Source organism: Cervus canadensis, chromosome 13 (genome assembly GCF_019320065.1).
Source record: "Cervus canadensis isolate Bull #8, Minnesota chromosome 13, ASM1932006v1, whole genome shotgun sequence".
NCBI lineage: Eukaryota > Metazoa > Chordata > Mammalia > Artiodactyla > Cervidae > Cervus > Cervus canadensis.
Genome location: NC_057398.1, coordinates 24,717,247 through 24,738,745, shown reverse-complemented (window position 1 = coordinate 24,738,745; position 21,499 = coordinate 24,717,247). Strand labels below are relative to the sequence as shown.

At 38.4% G+C, this 21,499-nt stretch overlaps 2 protein-coding genes across 3 annotated transcripts in view; one reads left to right on the top strand and one right to left on the bottom strand.

The window, feature by feature from the left end:
- Positions 1–21,499, bottom strand: part of ANKRD45 (ankyrin repeat domain 45) — a 40,441-nt gene that overhangs the window by 16,555 nt on the left and 2,387 nt on the right. For both annotated transcript variants that reach the window (XM_043485456.1, XM_043485455.1), the window contains exons 2-3: positions 20,556–20,922; positions 12,054–12,221 (exon numbers count right to left, since the gene is read on the bottom strand). In XM_043485456.1, the coding sequence (XP_043341391.1) occupies positions 12,054–12,221; positions 20,556–20,907 (520 nt within the window). In that variant the 5' untranslated portion in view covers positions 20,908–20,922. The remainder of the gene's footprint in view (positions 1–12,053; positions 12,222–20,555; positions 20,923–21,499) is intronic.
- TEX50 (testis expressed 50) lies at positions 4,740–7,053 on the top strand. The gene is made up of 2 exons (XM_043485457.1): positions 4,740–5,074; positions 6,611–7,053. Exons 1-2 carry the CDS (start codon positions 4,751–4,753, stop codon positions 6,848–6,850), a joined length of 564 nt encoding a protein of 187 aa, XP_043341392.1. The 5' UTR covers positions 4,740–4,750; the 3' UTR covers positions 6,851–7,053.

Genomic DNA, 21,499 nt, shown 5'->3' with positions numbered 1-21,499 from the left:
CGCTCAGTCGTGTCTGACTCTTTGCAACCCCATGAACTATACAGTCCGTGGAATTCTCCAGGCCAGAATACTGGAGTGAGTAGCTTTTCCGTTCTCCAGGAGATCTTCCCAACCCAGGGATCGAACCCAGGTTTCCTGCACTGCAGGTGGATTCTTTACCAGCTGAGCTAATCTGGAAAAAGGAACAAAAAGTATTTCCAATAGAAAAATTACTGAGACTTCCCTGGTGGTCCAGTGGCTAGGACCCTGTGCTCTTGATGCCGGGGACCCAGGTTCCATCCCTGGTCAGAAAGCCATATCCCACATGCCACAACTAAGAGTTTGCACGTCTGCATGCTGCAGCTAAGACTCAATGTAGCCAAATAAGTAAATGTCATTTGTTTTACCCTTTAAAATAAATTAAAAATAGCTTCCCTCTTAAGTGTTTAAAATAATCCTATTCTCTATAAGCACCCATCACAAAATTTGCAAGACTTGTTTAAACAAAATCACAACACTGAAAGAAATATAGAGACAGATTGAATATAATAAACGGTAGATTTGTTGTTGTTTAATCGCTCAGTTGTGTCTGATTCTTTACAACCTCATGGACTATAGCCTGCCACACTCTTCTGTCCATAGGAGTTCCCAGGCAAGAATACTGGAGTGGGTTACCATTTCCTTCTCCGGGGGATCTTCCCAGATCAGGGATAGAACATGCATCTCATGCATTGGAGGAGGGGTCTTTACAGCTGAGCCACCTGGGGCTTCTACATGGCTCCAGCCCACGTAGAGTCAGACAGGACTTAGCGACTAAACAACAAAAAAGGATTAGCAAAGTATTAATAAGACTTCCAATTAATTTAACAATTGATCATGTCCTGTGACTGCTGTAACAAACTACCACAAATCTGGTGGCTTAAAACCATGCAAGCTTATCCTGTAGTAATTTCTAGAGGCCACAAGTCTGGAATCAGTTTAGCTGAGCAAAAATCGAGGTGCTGGTGGGGAAGATTCTTTCTATGGAATCTGACAGGAGAATCTCTTTCTTGCTGTTTTCCATCTCTAGCTGCAGACTATATTCCTTGGCTGGTGGTTCCTTCTTCAATTAAAATACACCACTCCAATGTCTAGTTCCATCATCAAATCACCTCTTCTTCTGTGTCAAATCTCTCACCTCTCATTTATAATAAAGACACTTGTGACTACATTTAGGTCCCAGCTGGATAATCTACGATGATCTCTCCATCTAAAGATCCTTAGTTTAAGGATCCACAAGATCCCATATGAGGTAACATGCTTAGGTTCCAGGGGTTAGAATCTAGATATCTTTGGTAGACATTTTTCAGCCTACCACAGCCTGCCTTCTGACCTCCCCAAACTCACATCTATCCCACATGCAAATACATTTACCCCATGCCAGCATCCAAGTTTCAATCCATTACAACATCAACTCATGTTCAAATGTTCATCTAAAATATCATCAGCTCGAAAGTCTCATCTCCTCACACAAACAAGGTATGTGTGAGACATTGGTATGATCCATCCATCCTGGGGTAAAATTCCTCTCTATCTGCAGACCTGTGATACTAGAAAACAAGTTTTCTATCCCAAAACACACTGGCGGGACAGGCACAAAGCAACAGTTATAGATACTGCCATTCAAAACGCGAGAAATTAGAAGGAAAAAAGGAGTCACCTCAGTCTCAAGCAATTCTGAAATCCCGCAGGGCAAATTCTATGAGGTATCATAGCCTGGGAGTGATACCTCTTGGCCTACAGCTCCAGCCTGAGTCATCCTTCCTTTTTCATGAAAGATGAAAAGGTTTTGCAGCTGAACAGTCTTGTCAATTACAGCTTCAAACCTGTCATTCATGTTGCAAGCAGAATCCTCTAAACTGGAATCTAAGGTTTAGGTTTTGGCTCCACTAGTTGGTGACCTGGAGCCAGTGGTGGTTCCAGAATTTCAGTACAGGAGGAAGTTTAGCAGAGAAATTAGTTTGAAGAGGTGACTAAGGGACTTGTCATAAAACTGTATTTGTATAATAAGCATGCTGATTTTACTGAGTGCATATATTTATTTTGGGTGGCCTGGTAGAGAAAGGAGCTTACTGCAAGCATCTTCTAATGCCACCAGACCTATCAGAGCATTCAGGCAGCAATATACCACAGACTGGGGAGTTTATAAACAACAGAAACTTGTTTTTCATAGGTCTGGAGGCTGGCAAGTCCAAGATCAAGCTGCAACATGGCTGCAGTCTAGTGAGAGCCTTCTTCCTTCACTACCAGCACCTTCTCACCCTGCCTTCACATGGTAGAAGCGGCCAGAGAACTCCATGCAGACACATTCTTATAAGACCACTAATCCTATTTATGAGGGTTCCACCTTCATGTCCTAAGCATCTCCCAAAGGCCCCATGTCCTAACACCATCACATCAGGCATTAGAAATTCAACATATGCATTTGTGGGGGAACACAAACATTCAGACCATAATAGTTATCTTAACCCCTCTAACCTCAGTTTCTCCATCTACAAGGCGGAAGTATTATAATACCACCCACATACGGTTGTTCTAAGAGTTAAAACATAGTATAATGCATGTAAATTTCTTGACACAGTGCCTGGCACACAGGAAAGTACTCAGTAAGTTTATTATTAGGTCACTCCTCTCCTCCAAACTTTATAAGTAACTCCCTACTGGCTACTGAATAAAATGCAGGGCCCTCCAAGACCTATCTAGCCACAATCTTTCCAGCTTCATCCCTTCCTACATTCATCCAGAGACCCTATCAATCACTTACTTCCTGTTCCCTCTGACTGCTGGTATCAATAGGGCTCACTCCTTTAGTTCTTCAGGTCTGTCTTCAAATATCACCTTACCAGAGAGGCCTCTCCTGATGGCCCTCTGTAAGTGTAAGCACACACTCATTCATTCACTTGCTGGCAACTTCATAACCCCCTTACCACTCTATTTTTCTTCATAGCACTTCACAGAAAAATAGATTTAGATCATTTTATTTTCTGTATCTCCCTACTAGGAAGTAAATTCCATAAACATAGTATTATGCCTAGTTGTGTAAGTATCCTCAGCTCCTAGAACAGTATTTAGCACATAGGAGGTGCTCAATAAATATTTATAAATGGAATGTTACTCAGCCATAAAAAAGGAATGCATCTGAGTCAATTCTAATGAGGTGGATGAACCTAGAGTCTATTATACAGAGTGAAGTAAGTCAGAAAAGAGAAAGAGAAATATTATATACTAATGCATATATGTGGAATCTAGAAAGATTATACTAATGAATTTATTTGCAGGGCAGCAATGGAGAAGCAGACATAGAGAACAGACTTATGGACATGGGATAGAGGGGAGGAGAGGGTGAGATGAAAAACTGACTCATTAGAGGGTCAGCAAAAAACTGACTCATTAGAAAAGATCCTGATGCTGGGAAAGATTGAAAGCAGGAAGAGAAGGGGACGACAAAGAACGAGATGGTTGGATGGCATCACTGAGTTGATGAACATGAGTTTGAGCAAGTTCTGGGAGTTGGTGATGGACAGGGAAGTCTGGCGTGCTGCAGTCCATGGGGTCACAAAGAGTGGGACATGACTGAGTCCCACTGAGTGACTGAACTGAACTAAACTGAATGGTTTACACAGATGCCCTCTCTGCCATCCACCAAAATTCTACTCATTCGTCAAAGCTTACTCAAAATGCACTCCTATGCAATTCCTAATTCCCCCTGGTAGAACTCAGTGCTCTATCAGCCATTACATGATTATAATTTGATCTAGCCCTGAGTATAATCTGTCCTGTAATTTTTTATTTTCCTGTTTTCTGCTTCTACTGCTAGACTGTAAGTTCCTTAAAAGCAGAGTCTCTTTCACATTATCATATACCGCACTAATCTGCCATCTCTTTTTCATACAATCATGCCAAATTCCCCACCCCTCACCCACTACCTGGTAGTTACCACATTGTCACCAAAAAGATATGTCAAAAGGGGGAGTCACTCAGTATTTCCTTGACTAACTGAAGAGAAGGACATTCCTGAATATAAGAAAAAACAGAAGTAGAAGCTAGGTTGTATATTACCACAATAATGATATTACCATGATATATGACCATAGCTACTTAGCGCAATGGTGAAGAATCTGCCTGCCAATGAGTGGGCAAGGAGACTAGAGCCACAGGTTTGATCCATGGGTTGGGAAGATCCCCTGGAGTAGGAAATGGCAATCCACTGCAGTATTCTTGTCTGGAAAATTCTATGGACAAAGGAGCCTGGCAGGCTACAGTCCATAGCATCGCAGAGTCGGACACAACTGAGTGCACACACATACACACACGCTTTTAAGTAGATGCTAAAGTACCATACTTCTAAAGGGTTGGAAAGGATACAGGTAAGGTGTTTCCATGAAATTCTATTAATATAATGATGATTTAAATTTATTGGCTGTCAAAATATTAGCAAAGTCTTCATTTTTTTCAGAAAACTGAAGAGGCTCAAACCATTCTGGCATAAAAAGAAAAAAGTATCCCTAATAAACCCAAGGTGATTGGTTAGCCAACATCTTTTAGTCCCGGTGTGGTTCTTTATGACATCACTGAATTTATCCTCGAGTCACCATGGCTAATGATGTTACAATGATCATCAGTGTATATTTTGCTGCCTAGTTATCTTAAGTGCCTTGACTGGAGTACCAGGGCATTTCTGCTCTGTCTCTAAAAAAATTTTTGGCTGTAATTTTTTTTCCATTTGAGAAAGATGTCTACTCAAGGACTATCCCTGATTTTTACTCTGTTGTTTATCTGCTTCTTCAGGGAGAGCTTCTGCATTTGTGATGGTACTACCTGGACAAAGGTTGGATGGGAGATTTTTCCAGAAGAAATGCATTATTTGAAAGTTAAGACAGCTCCATCTCACTGTCTACCTTACCCTCTGGACAAACTATGCTGCAATTTTGCTAATATGGATATATTTCACGGTTGTTTAAATCTTATTTATATTTTAGTACAAGCTCTCTTTTTAATCCTGTCTGTTTTATCTGCACATTATCTGTGGATGAAGTGGAAGAAACACAAAAAAAAGGTGATGCTAATAGTAATAGCTATAGAACATCAAAGCGTTTAAAAGATAAGATTATCATCTTCTCTGGAGAGAGAACCATGTCTTCTTCATAAGCTTCCCCACTCCCACCATTCACCCCAGCATCTATCACACTTTTCTGCACATATCAGGTGTTCAACAAAGCTGTACTGAATTAGAAGGTCTTTAAAATAACCTATTATTTTATTTTATTATTTTTTTTTTGCTTTTTTTGTTTTTGTTTTTTTCATTTATTTCCACTAATTGGAGGCTAATTACTTTACAACATTGCAGTGGGTTTTGTCATACATTGACACGAATCAGCCATGGATTTCCACATATTCCCCATCCTGATCCCCCCTCCCACCTCCCTCTCTACCCTATCCCTCTGGGTCTTCCCAGTGCACCAGGCCCAAGCACTTGTCTCATGCATCCCACCTGGGCTGGTGATCTGTTTCAGCATAGATAATATACATGTTTCAATGCTGTTCTCTCGAAACATCCCACCCTCGCCTCCTCCCACAGAGTCCAAAAGTCTGTTCTGTACATCTGTGTCTCTTTTTCTGTTTTGCATATAGGGTTATCGTTACCATCTTTCTAAATTCCATATATATGTGTTAGTATGCTGTAATGTTCTTTATCTTTCTGGCTTACTTCACTCTGTATAATGGGCTCCAGTTTCATCCATCTCATTAGAACTGATTCAAATGAATTCTTTTTAATGGCTGAGTAATATTCCATGGTGTATATGTACCACAGCTTCCTTATCCATTTGTCTGCTGATGGGCATCTAGGTTGCTTCCATGTCTTGGCTAAAAATAACCTATTATTTTAGATAGTTTAAAGTTACAAAACACATCAAGAAAGTAATGAGCTACAATGAGTATAAAGTATAGGAAATGCAGTTATCTATCTGGGCTCTTAGGTAAATCACAGTATCTTTCTCTGCTGTCTGATCAATAAAATGAAGGATGTGGAACAAGAGATCTTATTAGATCCCTTCCCGATCTATCTAAAAAAGCTAAGTATACTGAAGTTGGTGTGTATATTATTTAACGTACTGTAAACTAATTTCTAATTTTAGGATAACTTTCTGGAAAATAACACTCAAACTGATTCCCCACTTTGCCAGTGTTACTATATTTTGAGGCAATCTTAAAAACTCATTGACCTTCACAACAACTATATATTTATAAAATGTCTATGATTTTATCACATTACATCTTAAGGTGATTTAGTAAAGGAAAATAATGTACTAATATTCAAATAATTTCTCCCAGCAGAATGCTCTAACAATCATAGAAAGTACTTATTAAATGTTTGCTGAGTGGTGATCATGATCACTACAACCTTACACAAAGGCATATAAAAAAGAGCATTTCTTCTGCATTTTTACCTCTCTTCTATAACAACTTTTTCTTTGTATAAGTAAGTAAAGTGTGATATTTGGAGCTTAAGCATATATATCCAGAAAACAAATTTAATTTGAACTACAGTAAGGAAAAAATTCTGTAATATCATTTGTTTTTCTTCTTTTAGCTAAAGAAACAAGTCTCCTTGGATACAACTGGTAACGATCTAGAAACCCAGTCTGTCTATGACATTGACCAAATACTCTGCAGACTGGTGGCCACAACATCAATGATGACGAAGTACCTGAATCAGATGTCCCATCACCCTCAGGCTAAGAAAGCCAAGCATCGAAAACTAAAAAGAAAGAAGACTGAAGGAGGAGAAAAGGAGGCAGAGTATACTAGACACATCCATACGCAAATATAACTCAGTCCACTAGGGAGACTACACAAGAAATCTATTGAGGGAAATCATGGAAGGACAAAAGTGATTCTTTGAGATGCTTTGTAATTTTTTGGCTAAATTCTTTACTGAAACTTTCCAACGAAGTCTGTACTGAAAAGTTATTTCTATTCAGCTAAAACAGCATCCATGCTTACTAAAAAGTACTAGGGGAAAGACCATATACAACCACCGCTTCATGTTTAAGTGTTCTGTTCTTTTTAATGTGTTAGATTGCTAATCAGTAAGCAAACTGTAGAGTAGAATCTTGATTTAGTGTTTCAATAAATCTCTGATTTAAGCAATTTTTGTGAATTCTCTTAGTTTCCTGAGCAAATTTTATGGCCACGTGCAGATGTTTAATTTCCATCTCAAATTGTTAAAATAGTATGGAAATAATAAGGAACAGATTAATTTCTAAGTATAAATGTTCCCCTTTTCAGTATAATAAATAAAGAATTAAGTATCAACACTTTTTTTAAAATTTCAAACTTCTGTTGATAAGACACATAAGTTTTAAAAATATTTCACTTTTGTTGATCAGTCACCTCATTTCTTAAAGAATGGTTTCTATATTAAAAAAAAAACTGAGAGACTGAGACGGACAGATTTTCTTAACAACATATAAAAGAATCCCAGAAAAACATGACAGATTTATAATATACCTCCCATCAATAAAAGGAAAAAAAAAACTTAAAAAAAATCCTTTGTAAGTAACAGATAATGCTATAGTCTTAACAAATAACAGAAGGGAATAAGTTCTGCCTTGTGTTATTGTAGATTCTTAAAAATTTACTTATGGTTCCACTTTCCAGAATCCCTTACTTTCACTCTTCCTTAACACAACATTACTCCCACATTTCCATGAATATTTGTTCCATACCTTCAGAGTTCTGAACAATCAACTAATTCTATATATATGTGTATATATATATGTATTTCTTTTAATTTAGTTTTTGTTTATTTATTTTTTGGCTGTGCTGTTTGGTTTGTGGGATCTTAGTTGCCTGACCAGGAATTGAACCTGTGCCCTCAGGAGTGAGAGCACAGAGTCCTAACTACTGGATTGCCAGGGAATTCCCATCTTAACCATTTTTAAATGTACAGTTAAGTATATTTGCATTGTTGAACAAGAGGTATCTGTTGCTGCTGCTGCTAAGTCGCTTCAGTCGTGTCCGACTCTGTGCGACCCCATAGACGGCAGCCCACCAGGCTCCCCCATCCCTGGGATTCTCCAGGCAAGAACACTGGAGTGGGTTGCCATTTCCTTCTCCAATGCATGAAAGTGAAAAGTGAAAGGGAAGCCTCTCGGTCGTGTCTGACTTGCAGCGACCCCAGGGACTGCAGCCTACCAGGCTCCTCTGTCCATGGGATTTTCCAGGCAAGAGTACTGGAGTGGGTTGCCATTGCCTTCTCCCTGTATTTCTTTTAATATAGGACCCTTGAACAATTAAAAAGTCTATAAACCTTGAAAACCCAAAGAAATTGATCTCTAATGGTCAAATTTTCAGTAGCATGGAGGAGTCTCTGGGGTAGGGAGTCCTCAACCCTGTAAACCTCTCCAGGTGACTCCTATTCTGATCATTAGAGCAAGAAATGGAAGTGGTTTATATTCTTGTTAAGTCTTAATTAAACAAATGCTTAACTTTATGTTGAGTAGTTAGCATTTCTGACACTCCACAGCTACATTACCATGAATCCTTACAATTCCATCACTCATCTGGAAACAGAACACTAGTTTATAGCATCATAGTCTTTTATCTTCATTACTAGGAAATGGTAGGTCTAATTTCTCCAAGACTGTAAGGACCCAAACTAAACAGATGGACATTAGGGAGAAGGAAATTGAAATTCGGCAGGGAGGGCACACAGGAGTCCTCAGGGCAGAGTGTGCTATGTGAGGCAGACTGCAGCCTTCTCCTCAGGGCCCTCCAGGCCCTCCAACCTCAGGATCAGCTGGTGAGCTGGGGGGTCCAGGTACAGGCTGAGGGCTGTGTCCAGCAGAGCTCCAGAGCCCTCCCCACGGCACCCACTGGCCAGGCTCAGGCCTTGAAGCAGCTGCTGACCCATCCCTATTTCTCCAACCTAAGAGTGGTGGTCTCCACAGGTCGTAGTCCATGGGACCTGGCCCCCATTTGGGCAGACTGAGGGCCAGTTGGTCCTAGGCACCTGGCTCCCACAGTGATGACAGCTGGGTGGGATCTGGGGACCTGGCCCTGAGGGTGCCACCCGCTGAGATCTGACTCCTCAGCTGGACCTGAGCACTGGCAGGAGGACCCAGACTGGGTGCTGGATGAACACTCCTGGGTAGGGTTACTGGCCCATGCAGGGACTCCTCCTCTTGGCCAGGCTAACTTTTGACCTTGGAGGGCAAAAGTTGAGGGTTGGGACCTTGCCCTTTCTTGTAGAATAAAGAATAACATTTGCTTTGATAGAGTTTTACCTAGCCGTGACCTGACCTCAAGAACAAAAGATCTGACACCAAGAAGTCTGCAACAACTAACCATGCTCCTTCCTTCACCTTTCCTACAAAAGGGCTTTGCTGAGAGCTTTCAGGGAGCTCCTGGGTTTTTTAAGGCATGAGCCACCCATCTACTTACATGGCCCTGCAATAAACCTTTCCCTGCTCCAGACTCACATTTTGGCATTGTTTGGTCTCACTGCATGTAGGGCCCGTGGACTTCCGCTCAGTGACAAAAACCAATGAAACTATACGCTCATAAGCCCCAAACTTTCAGAAAAGTTAAGTATCAGCAAAGTTTGTTCCTGGATTGTATTTTCTTAAATACCATGGGTCATTCTTCAAAATTGGATTTTAAATTATGTAATGTGAATTTTGGTAGATCGCCAGTCCAGGTTTGAGGCATGAGACAGGGTGCTCAGGGCTGGTGCACTGTGATGACCCTGGGGATGGGATGGGGAGGGGGGTGGGGGGGGTGGGTCAGGATGGGGAACATATGTACACCCATGGCTGATTCATGTCAATGTATGGCAAAAACCACTACAATATTGTAAAGTAATTAGCTTCCAAATAAAATAAATTAATTTTTAAAAAATAAATAAATAAAAATTATATAATGTGAATTTTGGGCTTCCCAGGTGGTGCTGGTGATAAAGAACCCACCTGCCAATTCAGAAGACATAAGAGACATGGGTTCAGTCCCTGGGTCAGGAAGATTCCCTGGAGGAGGTCATGGCAACCCACTCCAGTATTCTTGCCTGGAGAATTGCAATGACAGAGGAGCCTGGCAGTTACAGTCCACAGGGTGGCAAAGAGTTGGAGATAAGTGAAGCGACTTAGCACACATGAATGTGAATTTCACCTAGAACTAATTATTCATGAGGAGGTCAATTAAATTTTTTGCTATTTTCTTTTTGTTTATGCATCTGATCATAAAATTGAAGGTAACTGACAGAAATATGGCCCCTCAAAAATATTTAGTGCAAGTGGACAATTAAATACCAAATAATCTACAAAGTATAACTCATCTTTTTCTTCCCAAATACTTCCCTCAATTCCTTACTTCTATTAATCCTCCCAGTTCCCTTTTTATTTTACTGATAAACAACTCCTCAAGGCTGCCATATGAATCTTCCTAAAGATCACTTTAATCCTCTTCCTCTTCTACATGAAATCTTCCAATGGCTCCCAATGGCTACAAAAATGAAATGTAAACACCTTAGCCTGACATTTGGAGGTATAATCTGACTGGAACAATAGCAGCGTCACACTTCAGGTGTGATCACCCAACAGGCATTGTGCTGAGACATGGTTTATAGCATCTCATCTCATTCTCACAACTCCCCCAAAAGATAAGGACTATTATGAGCCCCCTTTTCTGGAAATTAAGACTTAAGTATAAAGAGTTTAAGTATCTTGCCCAAGGTCACATAGGTTTCAAGGAGAGACACCAGTATTTCAACTCAAGCAATTTGATTCAAGACCCCATGTACTTACTTTTCTTTTATTAACCTGCCTGTGCTGTAGCCTGCTTATGTAAATTATATTGACTTGCTCTTCCAGTAAGCCAATCTCATCACTGTTTCCCCAACACGTCACTTCCAGTCATAAGGTTTTGCTCACACCCTTCCTCCTTAGTCTGTGTATACAAATCCCACCATTTCTTCAAGGCCCATCTCAACTTCAACATACTCTGACTTCATGTTCTCTGACCACCCCACAGCATGACCCACCTGCTCTGCCAATTTTAACTCTTAATTATAGTCTTTCTGATATTGTTATTTAACTGTAGGATGCATCTATAATTTATCACCCCTCAGATAACAAATGTCCATAGGGCAGGAACAATCTATGTACCACAACATAGCTGTGTACCACAACAATGCTATGCTTGTAATCCTAGAAACACAAATGCAGAGAACAACACAAAATGAATGCCATGAACGTCCTTGGTACGAGTTTTATAACCAATGTTTGTCACATACATAATTACACAGGTATATCTTCCTGAAATCTCTAAGCTCTATTCTACAGGTTAAAGAAATACTGTAAGAAAAACAGTAAAACTCAAAATAGTACATAGTTTTTGACCTTTGATTAAAGCACAAAACACACACAGAAAAGTGCAAAATTTACACGGGTACAGCTCAATGAATTTTCACAAATGAGGACACCATGTTAAGAGTCACTAAATTAAGAAAAAAGAGTATTATGCCCCAGAAGTACCCTCCCTCATGCCATAATGAAACCTGCTATTCAGACTTCTAACACCATGGATTACTTTTGCACAGCAAACCATTTTAAATTATTACAACTGTTTCTACCTGGGGAATCAAACATATTCCTCAAGTATGCCATTCTTTTAAACATTTAAGGAATGGTCCACTCTGCTGAGGTCTCTCAGAAAATGGCCTTGAACCATGTATGTATTTTATACATACATTCTTATAGAAGATTATTGGAGAAATTGTTAGAAGGTGGTAAGAATATAGTTTCTACTAAATACAATGTTTTAGGCCAATAGCAAAAAAAAAAAAAAAGAAGGCAGATTTGATATATTATCACCAACGGTGACTATGGTTATGTCTACAAATAAAAATCCTAATAGAAGGTGAAAATGTTAATCACCTCTTGGCTTTGTTAACGGCACAGCCTGTAACTCGTACTTACGGGAGGGAAACCCAGCAGTGAGTCAGTTTGCTACTACTACCTTGTAAGCGTCCTTACCTGCCCAGTCCAGGAACTCAACACACTCAGTCTGGGAATATCGAGCAGCAACATCCCGAGCTCTCTCCTCCCGGAAGTTCAGAGCTTCTATATCAACATCCAGTTCCACCAGTGCTTTCAAAGTCTCCAATCGACCCCAGGCTGCAGCACAGTGTAAGAGTGTGTAACCTAACAAATAGAATGAGGATGGTCAGGTCAAAAAGACTACATTGTTTCAGGCTCTTCTACACAGTACAAGATAATAATGATAATCAGGTATTGAACAATTACTACAAGCCAAGTATTATCCTCTGGCTTCCCTGGTGGCTCAAATGGTAGGGAATCTGCCTGTAATGCAGGAGACCTGGGTTCGATACCTGGATCAAGAAGACCCCTGGAGAAGGCAATAGCAACCCACTCCAGTATTCTTGACTGGAGAATCCCATGGACAGAGGAGCTTGGCAGGCTACAGTCCATGGGGTCACAAAGAGTTGGACATGACTGAGTGACTTTCACAGCTATTATCCTAAGTGCTTTACATATAGTAAGTTCATTTAGTTGGTTAAAAAAAAAAAAACCCCTACGAGGTCACAACTATTATAATCTTCATTTTACAGACAAGGAAACAGAGGTCCAGAGAAGTTAAACTTGTCCAAGGCACATAGCCAGTAAATGATGGACACAAGGAATCAACACAGGCAATCTGAGCTCTTCAACATCTTCTGAGGAAGACGGCGATCTCCCTAACAGTCATCTACTGGAACACAGTTTTAGATTTATGACTTTAGTCTAAGAAATTTTCATCAACCTCTAATTACTCCATTATTGTTAACACAACCATACAAATTACTACAACTGTGTATGCCTTTGATATGGAAATTGATCATTTGAATTAAAACTGAAATTGTGAGCTATCAAATTAGATAGCTATTTCTTAGATTTACTGAGGCAACTACCCCACAAAACTGGGAGCCAAGAAATATCCAGATATCACCTTCCCGAAGATGTATTTCTTCAGCCAAATGGCCCACAGCCCCTGATTTGCTGAGAAAGGGGATACTACCTACGGAAAAGACACCACGATAGCATGAGCAGGAGGCCATTTCAAATGAGATATTCTCCATCCTTACATTGCTTTTCTCAGGGCTGAAATTACTACTAAATACAATGTTTTAGGCCAATAGCAAAAAAAAAAAAGGCCAGTGGTAACACCTAAAAGTTTTCCTATTTTTTTAATATACATAGTTTAAAAATAAGAAAACATGATTTCTAAACAGAGAGAGGCTTTTGCCAAGGAATTTGAAATCTTCATACATGGTTTGTTTTTTTCCCCTTGTGGGAGATGGTGTGTTTTCTAGAAGGAAACACACAGATCTTTGTACTACATTAATTCCATAGCCTTCCCAGGAGAAGAACATTTAAATAAGATGAAAGCATCCAGACAAGAGGGGGGATTTTCCTAAAGTTCTCCCATGATATTGGCAATGAATAAGTGAACCCAGAAGTGAGATACAGATCGTTACATGTTAGAAATCTCAACAAGAAGAAAGGGACCATAAATGGAATACTGAAAAATCAGAACTGGCTCCAAGAGAAAAATAATCTCTACATGGAAGACTACTGGTTACTAAATAGTCAGCTGAGCATGCAGTTCACATTAAGGCAAAAGATCAGACAAGAGGAAAAGCAATCTTCTCCTCTATACAGGCACCGTTCTGTGCTCTCCACAAGTTTCAACTCATTTAATCTTCTCTACAATCCTATGATGTACAAAGTAGTATTGTTCTCATTTATAGATAAGAAAAAAAAGAAAAGCACAGAGAGGATAAGAACTTTTCTCCAGGTTGCTTAAATTGACGAAGGTCATTGATAAGGTAAAAATCCCAAACCTGAGATGATGATAGTCACAAACAAGTAATAGGCCATGGAGCAAAATACTCACTTACCTAGAATATTTTTCACAACCTGCCTACCAGCAGTACCAGACTCTTTGAATTCTCCAAATCATATTGTTTCATATGATTTTGCATATGCCAGTTGTCTCTGCCTGAGAAAATTTTTTTAAGTATAAATTTTATCTTTACTTAGCATTAATACCAATATTTGTAAAATTGAGTTCAGAATTCATTTTTTAAGTTAGTGAAACTAATACCCATTTTTTTGTTCTTCAATTTTTTTACATTTATTTTTATTCTTGGCTGCCTTGGGTCTTTGTGGCTTCCCATGAGCTTTCTCTAGCTGCAGTGAGCAGGGAGTACTCTTGCTATGTGCAGGCTTCTCATTGCAGAGGCTTCTCTTGTTGCAGAGCACAGGCTTTAGGTGCACAGGTTTCAGCAGTTGCGGCTTGTAGGCTCTAGAGTTCAGGCTCAATAGTTGTGACCCACAGGCTTAGCTACTCCATGGCATGTGGAATCTTCCCAGACCAGGAATCGAACTATGTCCCCTGCACTGCAAGGCGAATTCTTATCCACTGAGCTACCAAGGAAGTCCAAGACTAATACATCTTAAATACAAAAATATATAAACATAAAATATCAGATAAAAGCATAACTGTCAAACAAATGTTAAGTATATATTGTCATTCTATTAGCAATATAAACTGTCAGATAAAACTAATAAAAATTAAAGATTAAAAAGCAAATACTATTAAAATGAAAAAAACTATAATTATGAAAATCACAAATAAAACATTATCTTTCAAGTAGGTCAATGGTTTCAACAGGACATTTCTGTGCAAATTTTTTCAGCTATTGAAGTTTTTCTCACTCAACATTAGTTGGAAGTAGTTATAAACCAACACCAAACACTTTCCTTCAAATTATCTCATCTCTAATTTTAAAAGACAGAGATATATCTGAACAGCTTTTTTCTTTTTTAATAGAACTGCAATCTTTCTATTGAGAGTAGGTTGTAATCTTTTTCTCCAAAGAAAACACTGATGGCTCATATTTGTCTTTTTTAGTCTCCACATATAAAGAGAGAGAGAGTCCATTTCAGTTTCCTTATCAGTTTCGAAGCTGTGCGATTCACGTTCTACTTGTTTGGGAGGCTTGTGAACTCAAGAATTATTCTTACAATAGAATTTGCAATACCACAATTTGGACCATCTACATTTGTAATCTTCAGTTTGCCTTTTTATATACACTGAGCAATTAAATCATTGAAATTGTTCTCAATCCAAAAATGACTCTAATTTCATATGTTTAAAATACCAAATAAAACTATTATACCTATAAAAAGGCCAGCATTTCATCACCTAAAATAGCAGATAAGTACACCAGGATAGCAAAAGTATTTTAACACTAAAATCTGCTACTGCAATTACTATCTGATACTGCAGTTACTGCCACCTGCCATGCCTTATCCTTCAATTTCATTTGTCTGATAAACTCTTGGTCATTATTCAAGATTCCATATATTGGACTTCCTTGGTGGTCCAGTAGTTAAGACTCCACACTTCCACTGCAGGGGACACGGGTTCAATCCGTGGTCGGGGAATTAAGATCCCAAGGGCTACATGGTGCAGCCAAAGAAAAAACTGAACATATTGCCTCTTCTATAAAGCCTTCCTTGACCATGTCCAACACTTTCAGGTAAAGCTGACTAATCTCTCCTCTGAGCTATTACTGTACCTTGTCTCATCATATATCATCTATTTACACATCTGTTTTCTGCTAACTGTGAACCTGATCAAGGTTGCTGAATTCATTCATCTTTCTATCCCCAGTTCCCAGCTCAAGACCTGGCTATTCCTCCACCTTTAACAAATAGTACCTGATTGTAGGGAAAGGCAGAGTTTAAAACAGTATTTCGTTTCAATCATGCTTGTTTGTGTGTGGCCAGGTTGAGAAACCAAAGCCTTACCAGAACCAAAGGTGGTTCCATCAATAACCTACAAACTGCAAACAAATGTCCTTGGCTCAAACAGAAAACAAGGCACTTCCCAACAGACCAGAAGTCAGTAGTACAGAGAGCTCAGACGCTAAGAACTGTTTCATCCTCCTTCCGTCAGATCAAAGAGAAGAGATTGTAAGAACTGTTTCATCATCCTTCCTTTGAATCAAAATTGTCCAATTCACCAATATTTAAAAGGAAAGGAAATCTTGAATATAAATGTAATCTCTGGGAATCATCCACAAATAAATGGCATACATCTTCTTAAAGAGATATCTACCACAGTTCTTCACCCAAAAGTCCCTTAATTTTAGGCCAATGGCTTCTTATGTTGCAAAAATCAATAGTGTTCACATATATACACACAATTGTTGATCCTTAAAAAAAGAAAATTCTATCATTTGTAACAACATGGATGAACCTGAAGGGCATTATGCCAAGTGAAATAAGTCAGAGAGAAAAAGCCAAATACCGCATGGTATCACTTATGTGGAGAAATCTAAAATAAAAAATTAAACCCATAGAAACAGAGTAGAAAAGTGGTACCAGGGGCTTGAGGAGTGGGGGGAATATGGAGAGATTGGAAAAAAGGTACAAACGTCAGTTAGAAGATGGAAAAGATCCCAGGACTTAATATATAACACAATGACTATAGCTAATAATTGTACTACATACTTGAAATTTCCTGAAAGTAGAACTCAAATGTTTTGACCAAAAAAAAAAAAAATCTTTGCACTGATCTGTTCTCCCATGTAAACAAGCTCACGGGAACTGAATCAATACCAACCAAACAATAAATTTACTGGTAAACTGTAATATAATTCATTATTTTATAATGATATAAGTAACAGAACTGGTCATGGAACAACAGACTGGTTCCAAATAGGAAAAGGAGTACGTCAAGGCTGTATATTGTCACCCTACTTATTTAATTTATATGCAGAGTACATCATGAGACACGCTGGGCTGGATGAAGCACAAGCTGGAATCAAGATTGTCAGGAGAAATATCAATAACCTCAGATTTGCAGATGACACCACCCTTATGGCAGAAAGTGAAGAAGAACTAAAGAGCCTCTTGATGAAAGTGAAAGAGAAGAGTGAAAAAGTTAGCTTAAAACTCAACATTCAGAAAACTAAGATCATGGCATCTAGCCCCATCACTTCATGGCAAATAGATGAGGAAACAGTGGAAACAGTTGGCTGACTTTATTTTCTTGGGCTTCAAAATCACTGTAGATGGTGATTGCAGCCATGAAATTAAAAGACGCTTACTCCTTGGAAGGAAAGTTATGACCAACCTAGACAGCATATTAGAAAGCAGACACATTACTTTGTCAACAAAGGTCTGTCTAGTCAAGGCTATGGTTTTTTCAGTAGTCATGTATAGATGTGAGAGTTGGACTATAAAGAAAGCTGAGCACCGAAAATTGATGTTTTTGAACTGTGGTGTTGGAGAAGACTCTTGAGAGTCCCTCGGACTACAAGGAGATCCAACCAGTCCATCCTAAAGGAGATCAGTCCTGAGTGTTCACTGGAAGGACTGATGTTGAAGCTGAAACTCCAGTACTTTGGCCACCTGATGTGAAGAGCTGACTCATTTGAAAAGACCCTGATGCTGGAAAAGATTGAAGGCAGGAGGAGAAGGGGACAACAGAGGATGAGATGGTTGGATGGCATCAATGACTCAATGGACACGAGTTTGGGTAAACTCCGGGAGTTGGTGATGGACAGGGAGGCCTGGTGTGCTGCAGTCCATGGGGTTGCAAAGAGTCGGACACGACTGAGCAACTGAACTGAACTGAAGTAATAATCACCAAGTTGACTGGTACAATTAGGTTAGCCAGTTCATGCATACATTTTATTATAAAATCATCTTCATTGAAATGGCAAACAAGCTTACAATTTCCCAGACCATGATATATCATCTAAGTCCTGGTTCCTTTTAATTTAGCAATTCTCTCAATTTCTTTGTCTCCTCTGGCATTTTACTATAAGCAGCAAGAAAAAAGCAGGATGCACCTTCAACTTCTGCTAAATGAGAAGATTTCATGGTAAGCATGAAATCAGAATGAAGATATGGATTATCTTAGAGTACATCATCAAACTCTAAAGACTGTACACATATCCTCACACACTGGAAAATATCTAACAAGAGGATGGCAATACCCATATCAATTAGTCAAAGCACCCTCTCCCTGGAGTGCTGGAGGTACACTTCAGATATTTGATTTAGGGCTCTCATTTTCCTTTATGTAGTATGATTTTGAGACATTACTATTAGTCCCATTTTTATGGATGAAGAAACGGTAGCATGGAAAGGTTATATAACTTGCCCAAGTTAAATAGCTTAAAATTCAATATTAGATAAATTTTGCTACAAGTTTTCCACAGCCTTAAGAAAGGCTTCTTCTGTTCCTATTTCCCCAAAAGCTTTCACCATGAATGAATGCTACATTTTCTTTCAAAAGACTTTTCTACATCTATTGAGATGACCAGGTGGTTTTGTTTACATAATCTTTTAGTGTAATGAATTATACTAACAATTTTTCTAATGTTAAAGCCATCCTTGAGGTTTCCCTGGTGGCCCAGTGGTTGAGAATCTGCCTGCCAATGCAGGGGACACAGGTTTGATCCCTACCCCAGGAAGATCCCACATGCCGCGGAGCAACTAAGCCCATGCACCACAACTTCTGAGCCTGCGCTCTAGAGCCCAGGAGCCACAACTACTGAAGCCAGAACACCTAGAGCTTGTGCTCTAAAACAAGAGAACTGCTGCACGGAGAAGCCCATGCACCACAAAGAGGGAAGAGCCCCCGCTCTCCACAAGCACTGGAGCAGCAACAAAGACCCAGTGCAGACAAAATTGATAAATAAATGTTTTTTAAAAAAGCAAATCCTTGCATAAATGGGATAAACCCAAGCTAGTCCAATAAATGTTTCAACACACATTAGATTCAATTTGTTAATATTTTAAGGTGCTTGCATCTGTGTTATTAAATGATTGGCCTATAATTTTCCTTTCTAATGCTGTCCCTAACTAGTTTTGCTATAAAAGTTATCTCATAAAATAAGCAGTTGTCCAACTCCCTTTATATTCTATGGAAACTTTGTATAAGCTAGAGATTACTTCTTCCTTATAAGTGTAGTAAACCATATCTTTTAAAACATTTGAGTTAGGAATTGGAAAGGGTGGGAGAATCAGGCAGATTCTGATTACTTATTCAATTTTTTAAAATAATCGTTGATCTAATCAAGTTTCTTTCTTTCTTGACTCAATTTTGGTAATATATATTTTATTGAAGAAACTGTCCATTTCATCCACGTTTTCAAATGTATTCTCATGAAGTTGTTTATGATATTTTCTAATAATTTTTTAAATCTTACTTTTTCCTGTGTGAATGCTTCATTTTAAAATTCCAAATTTATTTACACTCTCTTCTTCTTATAATATCACATATCAAAAATTATCAATATTATCAAATGTTTTTTCAACTTTTTTTCACTAAACCAGATTTTGGTTTTGTTGATTCTCTTTATTGTGTTTGTTTGTTTGCTTGTTTGTTCTGGTTGCATTGTGAAGCGTAAGGATCAGGAATCTCAGCCCCCCAGGAATCAAACATGGCACCCTGCAGTGGAAGGCGGACTCCGAACCACTGGACTAACAGGAAATTCCCTCTCTATTGTTTCTTTATTTTCAATGTCATTATTTTACTCTATTATTTATCTTCTTCTTTCTTTGGATTTTCAGTTGTTATTTTTGTAACTCCTTGAGTTAAATACTTTACTTTCTAATTTTCAATATTTTTTATTCTAATATATGCATTAAACTAGATTTTAATTTTAGTTTTATTTCACAGGGTCTGACATAGCAATCCTGTTGCCACCTAAATATTTCATAATTTCTATTACATTTTCTGTCACCAACAGATAACTGAAAGTGTGTTCCTGTTTCCAAAATTATAGGGATTTTCAGTAATCTTTTTGTCACTATTTTCTAATTTTATTTTAGTGTGGTCAGAGACCACAGACTGCATGCTATAGTTTATTTGATAATTGTTGACACTTCCTTTATGGCCTAACACATGACAAGTTTTTTTAAGTGTTCCACGTAAGCATGAAGGAAATGCATATTTGCTATTTGCTAAAGACCATTGTTTCATTTTCTACAATGACCATGTCTTATAGTTCCAATCTGAAAAAAAACAGTGACTTAATTTAAAGAGCTAATTGAATAATGACTGCAAAAATGAATAAATCTTCCAAGGAAATAGGTGATAAGATTATTGAGCATTTACTATATACCAACTTTATATTAGCATACTTAATCCTTATAACCTATAAGGAAAACCTATGAAGAAAATACAATCATCCCCATTTAGTAGATGAAACAGAGACACAAAATGATTAGGTAACTTGCCCAAGTCACAACAGTTAATAAATATCAAATTCTGTACTCTTAATTACTATGCTATAATAGCATGAATATACACACATTCATATATATATATATATACACACACACATAACATATGCAAAATATAAAGCAGACACATCAAATTTACCCAAATTTAAAGACAATACATGGTATCTTTAGGTAGTTAGAAGTAATAGTGATGAGAGAAAATACCTCTGGTGGTTTTCTCATTCAGATTCACACCATATTTGGCCAAAGCTCTAATCACATCACTTTGCCCAGCCATGCAAGCTGCATACAACAAATTTCTCCCAACGATGTCTTCCTCCAAGAGTAGCTGCATGGCCTGCTCATGGTGAGAGTTCTCAGGATCCTCAAAAATCTTCTGCAAACCTTCTACATCCCCTGTGAGAGCAGGTGGTAAGAGGGGGTTAATGGTGACAGTTTCCTCTGCTTCTTTGGATTCTTTTTCTTCTTCACTATCATCTTCTTCCTCTTCTTCTTGTGGTGAAGAAAATATTAATTTTTCTGAACTCTCTGACTCTGGGGGTACTTCTGGCTCCATTAACTCCAAAAATACCTGAGATCAAAAAAGAGAAAGAGTAATAGAAACATACTCAAATCAGCATTTGTTTATGTATTTGTTTGATCAGTCAACTGACAATATGAATGGAATGAAAATGCTTAGTGGTTCAAAATAATTATAAAATAAGATATTTCATTCACTCAATCAGTAAGGTTTATCATGCACCAATAGACTGCCTGAATACATACTAAAATGCTGAATGTGTGATGCAAACTGTAAATTCAATAGGAACAGGAGAAAAAACATCAATGTGGGTGAGATTCATCAGGAAAAGATTGAAAGAGAATGTTAAAAAGACTCATCTGTTTAAACAAGGGTCCATGTTGGGGAGAAGTAATAAATACAGTTGGATCATTGAATCCAGATTATTAGAACCTTAAAAATTAGGTCACTTTGCCGACAAAGGTCCATATAGTCAAAGCTATGGTTTTTCCAGGAGTCAAATACGGATGGGAGAGTTGGACCATAAAGAAGGCTGTGTGCTGAAGAACTGATGCTGTGGAACTGGAAAAGACTCTTGAGAGTCCTTCAGACAGCAAGATCAAATCAGTTAATCCTAAAGGAAATCAAT